We start from the raw sequence: 18,228 nt of genomic DNA, 5'->3' as shown, positions 1-18,228 counted from the left end.
ATAAGTTTAGGATTGGAACACCATTAAAAAGAAAAACCATATGAACACAACTGAACTCTTATTTATCATCAATACAAAATGAGATCACTAAAAAATCTATCAGAAGCCATGACAGTAGTACAGTATTTCGTGTTAGATGTTGAAATGCAGCATTTTTCAATTTTTTGTCAGTGTGGAAACTACAAAGCGGCACACGATTCAACGTGTTAACAACATTCTTCAGCAGCTTTCACTCGACTTTATGAAGCAAAATGTATTCATTTTATAGTGTGGTGTTTGGCCGTAACAGTACGTCACTTTGGTCTAGAGAACATCCCTGAAGGATTTGGAAGCAGAAATCAATGAAGAATGGACGAGTAAGCATTCAGATTAACTAATAACGGTCTTAGCTGGAACGTCATCCACCTGATCAGAGTGGCCTGTTCTCTTGTGTATTTCTACCTCTGTGTATTGCCAGCTATAGCCAGGAAAGAACGAAGCACTTCCAAAGAGCCAGTTACAAAGCTGTGAATGCAAGCTTTAGACCTGAGTGGAGCTGAAGACATGTATCTGGGACAATGTGATCAGGGAAGCAGTGAGCTATACCTGATCGCATTTCCTACATGTTGAGAGCCTTTGATAAGGTTTCCACCATTGTTTGCACCCTCCCCCCCCCTCTGAAAGCACAACCACCCCCTCTCTGACAATCATTGAACAGGGATATCGGAGCATGGACTTTTTTGTGTCATTTTATTTTACTTGGATAAGGTATTTGAATATGGTGCACACATGGCTTCCTCGAGTCTGGTTTCACTTAGCTTAGCTTACCTTATCTAAAATAACATTAGTGTTTGTTTTATTGGGGTTATTAATGAGAAATCCATCTCTAATATTTTATCATAACCCAGTTCCCAACGATAACCGAATAGCAGTTACTAGACTGTAGAACCATTTCATAAAACGGACTTTCTTAATTGCACTTACATTTTTTTGTATGTGTTTGTTTTTTGTAAAGACACAGATAATGCATTTTACATTGTAGGTTCAGTTAAGATACACATCAAATAAATAGCACTACAAATAAATAAATAAATAAATAGAATTGTCTAATTCAACGTTTGGTGAAATTGTATTTTATATAGAATTAATGGATCTATATATTGATTTGAACAGAATCGTGTATATTAAAAAAAAAATAAAAATAATAATAACAACTTTTATGTTGAAAAATTGTATGCAATACGACCCTGGGGAACAATGCGAAAAAAAACCCACCGCAGCGAGTTTCTCGCATTGTGTTAGCATGGGCACATGCATCTCCTGGGATGTGGAAGAACAACAACAAAAAAAAAAAGACTTCCCAAAGCAATTCCAGCGGCTCAAGGAAGGGATTTCCAGCGATAGAGACGTTTTATTGGCCCGGCACTGCTAACAGGAACAAATCTAAAAAAAAAAAAAAAAAAAAAAAAAAAGCTTTTGCCAAAGTTTGTCAGCTATATAAAAGACGCGAGCTCTTCTTGAGTTACTAATAATAGTTGCAGCTTACCTGTCGGAGCCACGATGAGTTCCCCTGTGTCTGTGTACCGTGACATTTACACCGAGGACCAGTTTAAGAAGCTGTACGGCGCCTCGGAGGAGGCGAAGGGCTCCGAGAAGCTTCGGGAGAGGGTTTTAAAGAACTGCAGGTGCTCTAAAGATGCGTGCGTGAAAGCGCTGAGAGAAAGAATCCCCATTCTGAACTGGTTGCCGAGGTACAAACTGAAGCAGTGGATACTGGGAGACGCTGTCGCTGGTTTTACTGTGGGTATAGTTCATATCCCTCAGGGTGAGTGGAGCCATCGCGCCAATACAGTTTAATGACTTAAAAGACCATGCTTCTGCTGTGTAAGTTTTTCCCAACTATACAGATGAAACCAAATGTCATTAACTATTTTTAAATTCCGTTTTTATCAAATTCTTTATTATAGACAGTTTTTAGTTTAGATTTATTTATTTATTTATTTTTACTTTTTAATATTCTGCTTCAGCGAGTATTTAAGTTTTGTAGCTGGGGTAAATAATAACAAGAACCAGCTGACCTGAACACTGTCATTTTAACCCTTTTCAAAGCAGTCTATCGGTCTGCCACGTTTGAAAGGAGGCATAAGCGCACAGCACAAACACGAAAACAATGATTTGATAAAATTGTATTTACGCAAAAAAGGTTCAAGCTGGACTGTGTTTAATTTTCTTACTGCACTGCTGAAGCAGGGCTTTTGTCCAGAACATCCTCAATTAAATATAGTTTTAAAACCTTTTATGTACATCCAAAACGTTTTCAATTTTTTCCCCATTATCTATCTATCTATCTATCTATCTATCTATCTATCTATCTATCTATCTATTACTGTAAATATATTCTGAAATCTTACAATATAAAAACGGAAGCACAATAAAGTTTATTTGATACTTTTTTTTCTTAGTAACGTAAAATCTTAGTGCCATGAAAAAAAAAAATCTTTGCAAGTTACGTTAGAATGTGTTATTGGAATTTGATTGAAATGCGCTCCTCATATTGTTTACTGACTATACATTTGCCATACAATGCATTTACTAGGTATGGCGTTTGCCCTTCTGACGTCAGTGGCCCCAATCTATGGACTTTACACATCCTTCTTCCCAGTCCTCCTGTACGTTCTGTTCGGCACTGGACGACACGTCTCCACAGGTGAGGAAGAACATGGACCAACGAGAGGGGCCATTCAGCCCATCCGAACTCGAATTTAGGCTGCTTTAAAAAATAATCAATTGGAATTTGTCTTAAAGGAATCCGAGTTAAATTTAATTATAGTACACACAAAACACAAATGCATGCCCTTTTGATTTGGGTGTGCCACAGTAAAACCGCTTACTGCATTCTATATTTATATGTTTGTGTTTCCGCACTGGCTGTAGTGGAGGTTGAGGTCTTGGCAGTCCGTATCTGACTGGCTCAGTGGTGTTTTGTGTCCCAGGTACCTTTGCTGTGGTGAGTTTGATGACTGGCTCAGTGGTTGAACGCATGGTCCCCAGACCTGTGGATCTGAATTCAACAAGCCCAGAGGCTGCAGAGTTAGAGGCACAGAAGATAGGCGTGGCGGCGGCTGTAGCGTTTCTCTCGGGGGTTATTATGGTATGTTCTAATACAATATTCTGGGCTCCATAGTTATAGCTGTCATAAGATAAAGTTGGCCCTCCTGGCCTGTGTTCAAGCCCTGTTCTAAATTGTTTAATTGGCCCAATTAAACCATCCAGTTCCTGTTAATGATCTGATTTTTCCTGTTAAATCTGATATTGGCATATGAACATAATTTCTAAATTCAGAATTATTGAGTTAGGAATGATAATTCTGGTAACATTGAAGAATTCTAAAAGTTTGGAGAACTCTAAGTTCTAAGTTGGTCCAGATTGAAGCTGTTGTTAGATGATTCCAGTCGAAGTTCTGTCTGAAGCGCGTGATTAAACAGTGATGTGATGTTTCTCGTTGCCTCCCGCAGGTGTGCATGTTCGCTCTGCAGCTCGGCTTCCTGTCCACCTACCTCTCCGAGCCCATTGTGAAGGCCTTCACGAGCGCCGCTGCCTTCCACGTCACCATCTCCCAGCTGCAGAACATGCTGGGGCTGAGGCTGTCCAGATACACTGGGCCCTTCACCATCTTCAAGGTGAGCGCTGGAGAGCAGGCCCCGACAATAACAATGAGGAACACGCACATTCCAGTTCCAAAACACATACGAAACCATGGCGTCTGCTACTCTATGACACTCTGTTATAAATCAAGCCCCTGCTGGAACTCGTTAGCAGCAATTACACTTAGAATTTCTCGCCCTCAGGATGCCAGCAACAAAGCATTCGAAATGTTTCAACCACAAGAGATTAAGTACGTTAACATCGGCTTTTCTGTTTTTTTTTTTTTTAAATCTAGATTTAATGATTTATAACATGCTTATAAGTGTATGGTGGCTACCTGTGATCAGGTTGAGGGTGTACTTTATCTAGCGCTCCTGGTATCACAGACCTGACACAGCAAAGAGAATAAGAGAAATACACTCATAAACACTTAAGCACACAGTCGTGCAAAATGTAGAAACGAAAAGAAAATGTTTAGACTAGAAGTCTCTCTCAAAGTTCAATGCTTTTTATTATTATTATTATTGCTATTATTAGTTTTACTAAAGATTTCTAAGTATAGAACCAAAGTGTCATTATAGAAGTAAGCGCTGTCGATTGGAATCAAGTTTCTTTTTTGTGTTTTGTACGGTAGCTTGGGTTGCGTGTGCGGCTGGTCCTGCTTGTAAGAGCACGCCACTTTGAGGTTTACCCATCCATGCGCTCTCCTCTCTCTGTTTAGACGCTGGCGTCTGTGTTTGAAGCTCTGCCCATGACTAATATGGCAGAGCTGGTTATCTCGATGGCCTGTCTGTGTGTCCTGATTCCCGTGAAGGAGATCAACACTCGCTTCCGGCACAAGCTGAGGACACCTATCCCTGTGGAAATACTGATGGTACGTGTCAGGGTTGGGTCTTGAAACCAGGTTACACAATGGATAGCCACGAGACCCAGTGGATGAAAATAGCGGGACAACACCATGCCACTAGAGATCCTAGATCAAATTTCCATTCTTTATTATTTTTCATTTAAAAATTAAAAAAACAGTGCACTGTTTCGGTCTTCATCAAGCTGTGTTGCTTTGTTTCTAACGTTGTTCTTTTTATATAATATAATAATAATAATCTTATTATGGAAATCCAGCAATGGAAATCATTATATTATAAAATAGAGATTGCGCAATATTAGCTACATGGTCTCCACTAGAACCAGCAATCTATATTCCTATGAGTATCAGACTGGTCAAATATTCACGGTAATGAATTGGAGAGAACTCACTTCTCCTGAACTATAAACGTAGTCTTTGTGTGAACACTGGTCTAAATCTAGTGATCTGTGTTGCCGCTGTACATATCAATAGGCATGCACACTTGTCAATGTGGTTTTAGCTAAATATCCCAGCTGTAGTTAACATCCTGTCTCTGATTCTGCAGGTTATCGTTGCAACCGGGATTGCCTATGCCTGCTCTTTGGATTCAGTTTATGAAATTCAGATTGTTGGACACATTCCTGCCGGGTAGGTCTTTCAGACATACGTCTCAAACCGCAAAACAAATGCAGCCTTACTTGCATTTGCAAGTTCAAATTTCACTGTTTTTTCTTTCTTGTTCCCCTGTTATGAAATTATTTTCAGTGGTTCTTCTGGTTCCATCTAATGTTTGTGTGCTTAGATTTTCCATCGAGTGTTTCGGTGGCTTTGTCCGTGAGGGCGTCGATACAAACTTGAACGGTTGCTGTGTTGGGTCTCTGACCTTGCTTCGCTCCTCTCTGCAGATTCCCTAGCCCACGGCTCCCTGCTCTGGAGACGCTGCCGAGCGTGGCTGGAGACACGCTGGCCATCACCTTCGTGGGCTACGCCGTGTCCGTGTCACTAGCCATGATCTACGCAGACAAGCATGGCTACACCATCCACCCCAACCAGGTCGGTTAACCCACTCTCCCTGACTAGCAGCAGCAACTGTTCTGCAGCTTGCATTTCAAAAAGCAAGCAAAGAACCAGTTTGCACAGCTATGGGGTTTATTCAGTTGACCTCAGCGGTATTCAGAGCCAGTGCGATGACCTCTTTTGTTTTCAGGAGTTGCTGGCTCACGGGATCTCGAACACAGTGTCCTCTCTGTTCAGCTGCTTCCCCAGCTCCGCCACCCTCGCCACCACCAACATCCTGGAGAGTGCTGGCGGCGCCACACAGGTACGGCCTCCGAGCCTGTTGGCTCTCATCAGAGCTGCAACCTGTTTCCCTATCGCGTAGCGGACCGATAATAATCAGCAGCAACGACTATTTGGGGTTTGCAAAATAAAAGGGATGCCGATCAGTAATCGGTTAATCGGATTCCCTTCTCTCTGCCCTTACTGCTTATAAAAATGTATTGCAGGAAAACTTGAAGCATGGGGAAAGCATAGCAAAAGCAAACAATCTGTTATTCCCTGCACTCTGATTGGCTGAGCTAGAGGGTTATGATCCCTAGTAGGTACCCTTAGAATGTTACCTCGCAAAAACAGATCAACAATATCACTCCACCAGTTTTACTGTATTTGTAACAAAATGTAAATTTAAAGCACATTCCAATCTTTTTAATGACACAGAAATTAATACATCAGCCTGCCGTTACTGGGTCAGACTGGATAAAATTCAATTCATCCCGTTACCCAAACGGTCCATAATGCCTGGTAGTGCCCTCCATGTTGGATCTTATTGCTTACATATATGTGTGTGTGTGCGACACAAAAAACTGCCTTTAATAATTTACTACCCACAAGTTTGCAGAGGCCATTAAAAGATAAGTGAAGCCCTCTTCAGCAGCTGTTACAGAATAACCCCGTTTGGTGCAACATTGTGCTGATCAGATGCCTCCTTTCTCTCCCCAGCTGTCGGGACTTTTCACCAGCCTGGTTGTACTGGTCGTGCTGCTGCTAGTTGGTCCACTCTTTTACTTCTTACCAAAGGTGAGCACAAACCCACAGCCGAGGGGAGGAATAAGAGAGAAGTGTGTTACTGTGGCTATACGGATTTTGCTATTCTCAAAGTGATCTGTTAAAGGGAAGGCTCATTCAGATTCTAGTTCTTCCTCTCTCTCTTCCAGGCTGTGCTGGCTTGTATCAATGTAACCAGTCTACGGCAGATGTTTCTGCAATTCCAGGACCTGCCAGAACTCTGGAGAATCAGCAAGATTGACTTTGTAAGCGTTGTTTTTTTTTTTTTTTTTTTTTTTTTTTTCAGTGCTGATTTATTCTAAGGGGTAACAGTGTGTTATAATCCCCTTTCCTGCCTTCTCTGATCTTGTGGTATATTTCAAAGACAACGCTGCAGGTGAGAAGTTGTTGTAGCTTCACTATCCCTTCATAGGCACCGGGATTCAGCAGTTTAACCAAAGTGTTTGAGATTCTTCAGGGATGGAAATAAGACTCCCATTGCCCAGCAGTTTGATCCATTCCTGGTTTTGCTATGAATTTAATAAGACACACCTGATTGTTACCTGTACAAAACTGTCAATAAATAGTATAAGCATGTGCTTGCAACATTTTAACTAAAATATGCAAGTTTATAACTGAAACTAGAGAGCACTCACCAAGCAGAGCTCCAGTCAAAACAACTTCCACAGGAGGTCATGTGATAATGTTGAATGCATTCTGGGTATCGCAGTCCAACAGCATACAGTAAAAAAAAAAAAAAAAAAAACAGATTAGAGTAAGACACACTTGGGAACAACAACTCCCAAGGAGCTGTTCGCTTCCAAGCACAAAGCAGCAACTTTCAACAATCTCGACATGCATTTTAGATTGTGTTTTATAAGGAGTGCCAATATGCAAGTGTGCACACTGGCCCAGCCCTGCCTGTAATAAACCAGACGGGACTATATGGGCGGTGTGGAGCTGGCTGCTATGGATCAGTATGGAGTCCCTGCAATGGTAGTGAGCCCTGTGTGTGTTTCAGATGGTGTGGCTAGTGACCTGGCTGTCTGTGGTAATCCTGAATGTGGACCTGGGTCTGGCTGTTGGGGTCGTGTTCTCCATGATGACTGTAATCTGTCGCACCCAGAGGTAGGCTGACATCAGTATCTTCTTTATCGATTTAAAAATTCTCCAGCCAGGATCTGGAGTTGCAATAACTTCCAAGAGCTTCCCGGATACATCAGACAAACAGTCGGCTGCAGCAATCACCCTTACAGAGGAGCGTCTTGCAATAGCTGCAGCAGTAATCAATAACAAAGCGTCATCTTAAAATATGACTTCGATATGAGTGAGTACCAAACTCGGGTTTAGATCGAGGGATGGTGAAAGTAAAAATATATGTCATGGACCTTGCAGTTATCTCAAGAGATTAACAGATTGAATAATTAAGTGCTGTTTGTCTCAAATAATTGCCTGCGTGTATTCCTGGTTACTGGAATCATGGGAGACACAGCGATTGGAATGCGAATAAGCAATTGCTCGAAATGATTTTTTTTGGGGGGGGGGTCCCCGAGTGGCTCACTTGGTAGAAGCGCAGCCGCATGGTGCGCAGGGTGAGTTATACAGTGCAGGTTCGCGTCCTGGCTGTGCGAAGTAGGCAGGTCTTCACTGGGGACTCCGAAGGGAGTATTGCATTGGTCCAGGCATTCCCGTGGGTTAGAGATGAAAAACCAACAGGGACTGATTATCCTCATTGCGCTACAGCCCCCAGTGAGCTCAGAGCGGACACCTGCAGGGCTGGCCGTTGTCTTCGCTGACATCCGCTCTCGAGTTCCTAGGTGAAAACGGAAGCTGGCTGGGTCGTGGGATCGGAGGACACCCACTGAATCTTCAAGTCTCCTGAGCAGTGTGGGGAATTACTGCGGTGAGGGGAAAAGCGATTGGCCATTCCACACTGTATTTGAGTACAGTAGTCTCTTAAATTCTATTTCTAGGGCTGGCTGCTCTGTGCTGGGAAGAGCATCCAATACAGAAATCTACAGACCCATCAAGAAAAACAGCAAGGTGAGGCGAAGAGGCAATGTGGTGTTTTATTAATACAGCAGGGGAATGCCAATCAACCTGCCAAAGGTATCATGCCAGAGGTGTAAATCACAGTGTATCAGGATCATGAGATCAATCAACTAGAGGCAAAGGGTTTATGAACTTGATTTTTGTGGTTCGTTTTTAACCTCCCCAAATGAGTTCCTGCATTCCAATATTGAAAATGACTGTACCTGTTATAGGAAATATATTGAGGGAGCCAGCAAAGGGTCTCAGTGGGATAAAACAGACAGTACGTTTCTCTGTAGCTCCAACTTCATTTTAACTTCTTAGTTATGTTCCCCTTCCTCTTCTACTGACTTTGCAACCCTTCCGAGTGCTTCTGGGTTCTGTTGTTCCAATACTGAGTTATTGTCATTTTTCTATAAAGAAACGCCTTTGTCTTTGAGATCATGAGGTACATAACCTTTGCATTGCCATTGAAGAGTATTCGGTCAGGCTATATTGAAGATCTTTGACCCTGAATCTTGCATTGCTCTTCCCAGTGCTATGAAATCCCTGGTGTGAAGATCCTGGCCTACAACGGGCCCATTTACTACGGCAACCGCAGTTTCTTCCGTGAGGCGATGACCAATCTACTGGGGCTGACCCCAGAGAGGATACGAAGGAGAGAGAAGATCCTGAAAGCGCTGGAGAAGAAGGAGAGCTTGAGCATCCCCACTGTGGTGAGCATTGCAGGGCTAAGGGCTTTTAGTGCTGGTGTAAAGGACAGCATTGTGTGATGTGCTGCTGGTGTGGATTCTGTCCCTTGTAGCCACAGAGGCGGAGGAGCCCGGCTCTTTTGCACAGTGGTTCGGACGCTCACTTGTGCTTGATTATGTAAATGTTGATAGCTTCAGATTAAGTAAAATTTGTCTTTTTAATGCCTCTTTTTTTTCCAGGAAAGCGGAGTTGCAAATGCTTCATTTTCATCAGAAAATGAGCTCTTTAAATCAGGTAAACCCAACAACGAACAAAATAAAAATAAATTCTATTATGCATATTATTGGTGGCTGTTGATACCTTTCTCTAGCAGGCTGTACGTGCCTTTAGGATAACTCCTCCTGTACAGTCCTGTTTCAACCCCTCTGACCCCTGGTGCATGCTTCCCCCTCAGATATCGTAGACGGAGAGGTCCAGGCAGTACTGATCGATTGCAGCAGCGTCATCTTCATCGACGTTGCAGGAGCCAGACTCTTCATACAGGCAAGTGCATTCTCTGGACATTGTTCTTGATCACTCCCTTACAGAAGAGAGAACACTACCCTATGATCCCAGTGGATCACCCTGAAGAAACCCCAGCTAGCACAACCATTAGCAGACCACAGCCTGACATTGTTCCAGACCCAGGACTGATCCACGTTGCTATTGATATTGCCCAGACCAGACTGCCCGTGTGCGTTGGATATTTCAATACGAAAACCACACTAATACCATTCCATTCTACAAATGGAGTCTATCATTGTACCTGTGGGCTAACACTGCCTTTGAGCACAGAGCTGTTAAATGGTGTCATTGCACTATTATTGCTATTTTTAAAAGGGCTAGGTAGGGTTTAGTCCAAAATATACATTCAGTTCTCATTTCCCCTCCAGATTTGCGAAAATGTTGCACACACACACACACACACACACACACACACACACACACATGTGTAATAGATTTTTTTTTTTTTTTTTTTTAGATGTGTATTGAATGTCAGAAAGCTGGAGTCAGAATATACCTAGCGATGTGTAATGGTAAGTTTTTCTTTTTTTAAATTGAAGGTATGCTGCACTTTTAAAGGAGTGGTTTGTGAAGAGTTTTTGTAAACGGGGCACATTTTTTGTAAATATAAGTTTAACCCCCCCCCCCCGATTGTGAGATTGCTAAATGAAGCTGCGATCTGGGGTTTTAACATGTTACAGGCACTTGGATCGCTCTGTTTAATTTTCCAATAGAGAGTGTTTTGAAGATCCTCACCAATAGTGGGCTGATGGACCACATGAATCCCCAGCACCTCTTCGTCACCGTGCATGACGCTGTGGTCTATATCCAACAGCTCAAGGTAACCAGTCTAACCAGTATTACACACCATAGTGATCGCTTTCCCAAATCCTTGCATTTCGTATGTTCCCAGTACAGCTCTGGCCAAATGTTTTGCATCACCCTATAGAATGAACTAATTTTGCTAAAGTCGAGTGAAACCTGCCAAATAATGTTACATACCGCTTTGTAGTTTTCAAAATACTTAAAGAACTGACAATGTGACATTTTGAAATCTAACAGGAAATACTGTACTGTTATTATGGCTTCCGGTACACACTCGCAATATCACTTTGTAGGTGCTGTGATTTACATATTTAAAAATACTATGTTCATAGTTTTTTTTTTTTTTTTTTTTAAATTATGTCTCAATCCTAAAATTCTAGGGGATGCAAAACTTTTGGCCAGAGATGTAGATTACAATTACATTGTCTTCTTTGTGCTCCTAATTGTTTTATGATGTTAACAATCCTCTGGAGCGATTACTCAAACACTGTGCTCTTTCATTTTTTACTAGTGTGTGTTGCTTAACAGGGGACTAAATGAAACATCTCAGTTTGGATAACATTATGGGTGCAGTTTTCACTTCTGAAAATCAATTGTGCTGATAAAAACCCAGAGTAATATATTGAGAGAGCCTAGCCCACGTTGTTCAAACACAGTGCAGCTTCTCTAGTCCCATCCAGTTCAGTATGACTTTTCTGCTAGTGGCATTAATCTGAAAATTTTGACGTGATCCACAGGAGAACTCGTCTGAGAAGACAGCAACGATTTGGGTGTGAGATCCTGAGCTGGGCCTGTTTTGCAGTTTGAAGTGCTGGAGTAACAACTCTAGGAAAGTGTAGATAAAGAGACAGTGTGTTTATCTGTGAAGTACAGGAGAGAACGCAAGCCCCGAGAACAGTGCACCACTGCAGAGTCCTTCGGACCTGGGGCTAGCAGCCACACGGCCAGCTAGCCCAACCAAAATGACCTTCGATGGCAATGCAACGGTTACGTACCAGAGGCAATGGCATGATCCATTGCTGGAATGGTGCTACTGTCAGTGGGATGGATGCTAGCTCAATGTAGCATTTTTGTTAATAATGTATTTTGAGTGGCACAAATAAGGGAATTATTTGACATGCAGTTAAACATTTATTGCACGTCAGTTCTATGTTAATACATAAGCATGCAATATGGTGTTTGTGTCCATCCATCATTGCAAGTCATCATATTCTAGATGTATGTTTATTAAGTCTTAAAAGGACGTTTTGGAATAATGTTGTTATTTTGTCATTTACATACGGTTACATTTCCCCATTTCATTCCTGTTTACCAACAGGAAAATTCAATAACTGAAGTTGCTTTTCAGTTTAATATTTATTTGTGCTGCTCATTAGAAAGCATTACCTTTATATATAGAAACTGGACTTCAATTATTTGCACCTAATGCGATGTTCAACATTCCTTTGTGTTGGTTTTTATATGCCCCATTTCTTATGTGAAGTGGAACATTGTTTTTCAGTATCTTGGTAATAAACATGCTTTTTAAAAATAGCTTTCTTGGTATCATGCAAGATAAATATTAATTTTCTTGGGCTCATTTTGCAACAAAATGATTTTAAAGTTGCTTCTTGGTACCTATTTGTGTGTAGCTCTGATTCACACCAATCAGAACTGCAAGCAGTGCATTCCCATTACTTTTTAACCCCTTAGGGTACACAAGGAATGGAGCAGTTATTCAAACAGCTGCTTCTTAAAATACATTTGAGAGGGACTCAAGTATCAAAAGGAGGAAACTGACCATTTGGATGACCAGATCCAACTTGTCTGTAAAGTTTAAACCCTGTTTCATGGGACACACATGTTCCTTGTACCTTAAAAGGGTTACGCTGCTTTGACTAGGAGTTCAGGAGCTGCTCTTGAGTTCTAATCGCCATAGACTAGACCAAGGTCAGCGCCATAGAGTGATCTGCAAACAAAGTTTCCTTTACTTTTGCTGGCAATACCTTGCTGTGCACTAGATGGCGCCAACATCAAAAGACACTTTGATCTAGCCTATATTACATATGGCTGTGTCAGGCAATTCAAAATCTCTTAACTACTAAGAAATCAAAGAGGTAAGGAATCCTCTTGCTCTTTAATATACTTTAAAATGACATTTAAACAAAAAAAATAAAAAAGAAAGAAGTGGTACAAAAGAAAGTTTTATTTTCAATAAATGCCTTTTGTATAAACTGATGAAATCTACAGAGCAGTGTGAAATGTACAGTACAATGATTATTCACACAGTGAACCAAAATGCACATGAAAATGTCCCTGGTCCATCACAACTCAATACCAACATGTGCAGAAACATGCATGATACAGGACTGTGTCTTCCCCCAGCAACAAAAAAAATAATAAAACAGCTCAGTTATAAAAGGTATAGGGAACGCTAAGCAAATAACCTTAACTAAACATTAACGCAAGGCTGGTTTCATTAATATAACAAGGCTCGGCATTCATATAAAACTCAATCTTCTACAGTCCTTTTGCAATTCCGCACTATTCGCTGAGAGAGGGGCGATCCCGAGAATTAAATCTGGACTATAGCAGAGCTCCCTTCAGAGCTGCTTTTAAAAAACTTACCAGATAACAGACACTGTGTGCAGTTATTCAATTTAACATGCAGTGCTCAAAAACAAAATCAGTGATATTTAGCACAGTTGTTTGGTACTTTGTAAAAGGATAGCGAAGCAATAATTAAACTGCATCCTAGAACTATTTCATTATTTTTATAACTTATTTGAACATATTTTTATATATGTCAGTTGAAAATTGTTTTAAATAAAATTTGTATAAAAATTAAATTCTGGTAATCAAAAAGGATGCTGTTTGCTTTTATAGCAACCTATCTGAATAAATAAAACAACCTCAGAAGAATAACAAACACTTACAATTTAGCACAATTTAGAACCCTGCATGGCAACACCAAACTATTCCTACTTCACTGCATCAGAGAATTTGGTTGTCCTGTTTGCTTTTGATAGTGTTTTGTGATAATCAGACCAGAATTGTAGTCCCGCAGGCTTTCAGGGCACTGCATACCCTCATCTTTATATCACAAGTCAGCACCTACTAATCTCAATAGACCCAGCTTGGATATCTCTCAACTCATATATACAGGAAGAGTTTCAAATAATGGCTGCAAATTCATAATGAATTCCGTTTGAATACCACTTGAATATCTTGCACACTTCCGAGTTCCGAAGCAGTTCGTTTTGAATCCAGCCCTGTTCATGCATGTGGATTGAATTACCCGTATTCATTCCATGTTCCTGTGAAACGAATGCTGTTGATCACATGTGAAAGGTGTATGAATAAGTGAAGAATAAACAGCGAATTCATTAGGCAGGCATGGAGGGGAAAAGGGGGAATCATGATGAATTAACAGGGCTGAATTCTAAACAAATTAACTCCGAACTCTGGAGGTGCAGAAGATATTCAGACGGAATGCATTATGAATTTGCGGCCGCTGTCTAAGTCTTACCATATATAATACATAAATAATTACACATACATACACACATCCTATTTCCATATGATTTTCAAAGAAATACCTAGACAGTTTATCCGCAAGGCTTCCCTTGGCTCTCTCTGGGAAAAAAATAAAAACCAACAAAACACAAGTGAATTAGTATTTACAAAAGAATAAAAAGAAATAAATAAAAAGCATAATGTGGGTCTCCAAACATGGTAACACACGGCCGCATTCCCTTTGTGCGTTACATGCAGGGTGCTTGCTACAGTCACTGTATACTCAGGGAACGGCATCCTGTATAGAACAAGTACTGGTTTATTCTTCATGTATTCCAATCCAATGAGAAAATGGCATTTCACTGCTCCAAACACATACAGCATGCTGCTCCCCTCCTAAAAAGCACATAGGCATTTAATGCATGTTCTAGGCATAGGAACCACATTGTTACAAGCGGATCAAGGATCCATAAATCGCATACAGAGGTTGGTTAAAAAAAAAAAGTGGTAAATGCTTTCTACTTGGCAGAGCAGTTGTCCAGCCCTACAGAGCAAGTCTAGCTGTCTAGTTAACTAGGAACAGGGAGATACTGTAGGTACGGAGATCTGCATTATAGAAACACTTAAAATCCAGTCATATTAAAGTGCTGAGTATCAAAAGCCATTAGCCATTCTGTAAAAATGGTATAAACATTAGCTTCTACCCCTTACTGGGGACTCTTTCTACTTCTAGGTTTGAAACTACTGGACACAAAAATGGACACAATTTTGGATCCGAATGTAAACAGAGCTGGTACACCCAGTGGAAAACTCGAGAGAGACGCTGCATGTCTATTCAGGTTCAAATGATATGCAACTTTTTCATTCAGCCAAGTAGAAATACTTCAGAAAGAACAGCAGATGAACCAAGAAAGTGTTCAATGCAAAGACGATGCATTATCTGAATGAAGTGCAAGGCAAGAGTGCAGCAAGATTTGAAATCCGGTCTGAGACGATAGTTATTCCACAGCGCCCTCTTGTGGCATTCATAATATACTGCACCACATGGAATTATTGTGCTACAACAAAATGATTTTGGAGCTTTCAGACCAAATTACAATTCGACAAATGATCTCAAAAATACAGCTAAAAACGCAACATGGTCAGGGATAAATCAGGTGCAAAGCTGACAGTAAAACCTGTTTATTGGGGATACTTAATTGTGGTGGATTACACAGCGTGCTGGTTTACTCTGTATTGCAAAATTTAATACTGTACCTGAAAAAACAGGCTGAATTCATCTGAACACTTTGAAAAATGGAATCACAGTACAAGAGCTGTCCCGGTATAACCTGTAATTCAAGGGTTGTGTTTTTCTAAAATATTTTACTTCCCCTTTAAAGTAAGTAAGTGTTGAAGTGCACCACACCTGAGGGACAGGTGCGTATTTACACAACACAGTTGCTTAAAGAAATGACACGACTTGGGCCCAGACTGCACAAATTTGCATTGGTTTTAGGCAGACAAAAAAAAACAAAACAGGTTCTGGATTGTAGAAAGGGTCGCACCATTAGTTTCACTAGGGACCCCAGAACGATGTGGAATTATAGAGTATGCTGGTTTGCAGAGGGGCTGGGATAGACAGGTTTTACTGTACAGCAGTTTGTAAATTGATGCAAAAGGCATACAAGTAGTATATGTGAATGCTGAACAATATGCTTTAAAAATGAACATGGCATTGCTAACTTAAACTGCAAGTTCTTTTGTTCATGCAAGAGTTATGAAAACCCATTTTAAACAGAAGCATTAGAACAGATTCATAAAGAGAACAAAACAAGAAGGGGAATCAATGGGCACACACAACTGACGGATACTGCCAGTCACACAGATTTCTACTACACTTAATAGCACTTGAAGAAAACACAGGATCAGAAAGTCTCTGTGCAGTACTGACACGTTGTGACAATATAGCGTGCCGAATGTGTTGCACATGTACAGTATGACAGACTGTACTGATTGAGAATAAGCAGGATCAATGTACACTATTGTACTCAATGCAACATTTTGTGCCCTTTCTTGAGCTACATAGCAAAACAAGCCTCTATCAACACTGCTTCTGGGTCAGTGTCCTTTGATCAAGTCAGCTCCACTTATTGTCACTTTATCCCAGTCCCTTTAAGAGAGATATTACAAGTGTTTCATTGTACAGTATCTAGGGGTGTGCTGAGAATTAAAATCCGCAGATAGGAAATAAATGTATTCCTTAATGTGTCTGTTTCAAAAGAAGAAAAAGCTGTCCTTCCTTCACCTTTACAACCAAGTACCAATCAATGGCAATTAAAACGTCCACACGGGAGTGTTTTAAAAAGCCATTCATTGCGAGTTCACAACGTCGGTATCAGCAAACCCCCTAGAGTGGCACCAGGATTCTTCCTAAACTCCCCAGGTTTAGCGTGGGTCGGACTGAACTGGGTCCATCAGTAAACAAGAAGTGGGTTGCTAAGCCTCCATGTAGTCTAGGCAGAACTCTGGCCACGTACATTAAATTACACAAAAAAAAAAAAAAAAAACACATTTGGTAAACTCAATTCAAGCTTTCCATGTATAAAAGAAATGTGCATAAACAGAAATAAGAGCTTTGGCATGGGTTCATCGCAAGAATCCATTCGGTATCACAGCTTTGGCACAGGCTCACTGCAAGAATCCATTCGGTATCACAGCTTTGGCACAGGCTCACTGCAAGAATCCACTGCAATGTTTCCACTGGGGTCGGTTTAGGTACCTGTCCTGCCATTTCCAGTCTTCCTTCCTTGCAGGAGATCCACCACCTGATAAAGCTGCAATCGCTACACGGGCAAAGGGGGTAGTCAAGCTTATTAAAACAGTTTGGCACTTAAGTACTTCAGGATTCGCTACTTAAGGGTTTCAAACTGAGATCAAATGATTAACTGCTAATACAACAACCTGAGCCACTCCATGAAGACGGACAGTTTGCATATTCTCATTGTTACTGCTGTTGCAGCAGTATTCGTACAGGCATTGGAATTAAGCACAAATTCAGGGCTGCATGCTAGTATCCTTAGTAAAGCTACTGGTTAGTAGCTCATATAGCATATAACCCTTACTTTCCAGTAATGGTTTAATATGCTTTGTATCTTTTTTTCTTGTATAAATTGAAGAGTCATTTTACCCTTACAATTCTCATCCTGCAAGACTGGGTCCTGAAGCAATCAGCCTCAAATAAAAATGCATTGACGATATTGAATTAAATAATAAAAATCAACAATGGTATACAGTATTGTATCATCATACCACAGCATTCAAAGAGCATCTTGGCGTTCTGTTCGTATGCTTCCTCTTAGGCGGCTGCAAGTTTGCTGATATTAATACACAGCATTGGACCTGAAAATCACCTGAGAGTCTGACAAACAAGCCATTCTGTAATCTTGTCATGACAGCACTGGATCAAAACAAAAAAAAAACCACACGCAGAACAGGTTAGTCCACCTCAAAATGATACTACATAACTTCCCTCTTTTAGATTTCCAGTTTTCCTTTCCAGCAAAAAAAAAATAAATGCAAAACGCTTTTCTTTTTCGAAGCGTTCATGAAAGGTAAACCCTCTGGCTTCCACGTGCCTAGTCCATGGTCATGCACTTGAGGCGGTTCTTGAAGTAGAAAAAGGTTTGCTTGGCCTTCACGTCGTTGTCCGAGCTGCTGGGGTAGCGGAACTTGGCGTAGGTTTTTTCGCTGTCTGTCTTGGTCCAGGGCAGCTTGATCTTAGAGGCGTGGCTGATGATGACATCACTGCAAGAACCCACATGGAGCTTTCCCAGGCCGTCCATGAAAAACTCTGGGGAGGGGAGAGAGAGAGAGAGAGAGAGAGAAAGAGAGAGAAACATGTAAGCTGAATCACTCTAAATACATATTTATCATGTTAAGGAACTCAGAAACAGTTTAAGAGCCTAAGAATCATTTTTAGGCTTCAATTTTATATTTATTAAAAAAGAAAATCACCTGAAGGGCAATATTTGCAGAATTAAAACAATTACACTTAAACTTTTGCGGTTAACAAAAATCAGAGTAACTTTTCATTATAATATAGTTAAAAAGAAAATTAAAACAGGTAGATGCTCCAAAATGACAAC

General features: G+C 40.8%; 2 protein-coding genes across 6 annotated transcripts in view; one reads left to right on the top strand and one right to left on the bottom strand.

The window, feature by feature from the left end:
• The first annotated feature begins 1,539 nt into the window (after nt 1-1,539).
• Nucleotides 1,540-12,139, top strand: slc26a10 (solute carrier family 26 member 10). 3 transcript variants are annotated; one of them, XM_041241871.1, is made up of 18 exons: nt 1,540-1,804; nt 2,576-2,686; nt 2,973-3,130; nt 3,495-3,659; nt 4,346-4,498; nt 5,037-5,119; nt 5,377-5,524; nt 5,679-5,792; nt 6,470-6,547; nt 6,685-6,780; nt 7,536-7,642; nt 8,488-8,557; nt 9,082-9,261; nt 9,478-9,532; nt 9,693-9,781; nt 10,260-10,314; nt 10,516-10,622; nt 11,344-12,139. In XM_041241871.1, the coding sequence occupies exons 1-18, from the start codon at nt 1,540-1,542 to the stop codon at nt 11,380-11,382; spliced, it is 2,073 nt and encodes a 690-aa protein (XP_041097805.1). In that variant the 3' UTR covers nt 11,383-12,139. The 3 variants fall into 3 exon arrangements, with proteins under 3 accessions (XP_041097805.1, XP_041097804.1, XP_041097806.1); XM_041241870.1 differs by having other exon boundaries at nt 10,483-10,622; XM_041241872.1 differs by lacking the exon at nt 1,540-1,804 and adding an exon at nt 1,836-1,863 and having other exon boundaries at nt 10,483-10,622.
• A 634-nt stretch (nt 12,140-12,773) lies between these two features.
• Nucleotides 12,774-18,228, bottom strand: part of b4galnt1b (beta-1,4-N-acetyl-galactosaminyl transferase 1b) — a 28,992-nt gene continuing 23,537 nt past the window's right edge. For all 3 annotated transcript variants that reach the window (XM_041241783.1, XM_041241785.1, XM_041241784.1), the window contains one exon: nt 12,774-17,933. In XM_041241783.1, coding sequence (XP_041097717.1) covers nt 17,719-17,933 — 215 coding nt within the window. In that variant the 3' untranslated portion in view covers nt 12,774-17,718. The remainder of the gene's footprint in view (nt 17,934-18,228) is intronic.

This window comes from Polyodon spathula, unplaced genomic scaffold (assembly GCF_017654505.1).
Source record: "Polyodon spathula isolate WHYD16114869_AA unplaced genomic scaffold, ASM1765450v1 scaffolds_825, whole genome shotgun sequence".
NCBI lineage: Eukaryota > Metazoa > Chordata > Actinopteri > Acipenseriformes > Polyodontidae > Polyodon > Polyodon spathula.
Note: the sequence above shows the minus strand (reverse complement) of the source record. Positions and strands in the feature narration are given on the sequence as shown.

Coding starts and splice junctions, on each gene's coding strand:
- slc26a10 (XM_041241870.1), top strand. CDS start 1,540: ATGAGTTCCCCTGTGTCTGTGTACCGTGACATTTACACCGAGGACCAG. Junction 3,131..3,494: donor TTCTCTCGGGGGTTATTATG/GTATGTTCTAAT, acceptor TGCCTCCCGCAG/GTGTGCATGTTCGCTCTGCA. Junction 5,120..5,376: donor GTTGGACACATTCCTGCCGG/GTAGGTCTTTCA, acceptor TCCTCTCTGCAG/ATTCCCTAGCCCACGGCTCC.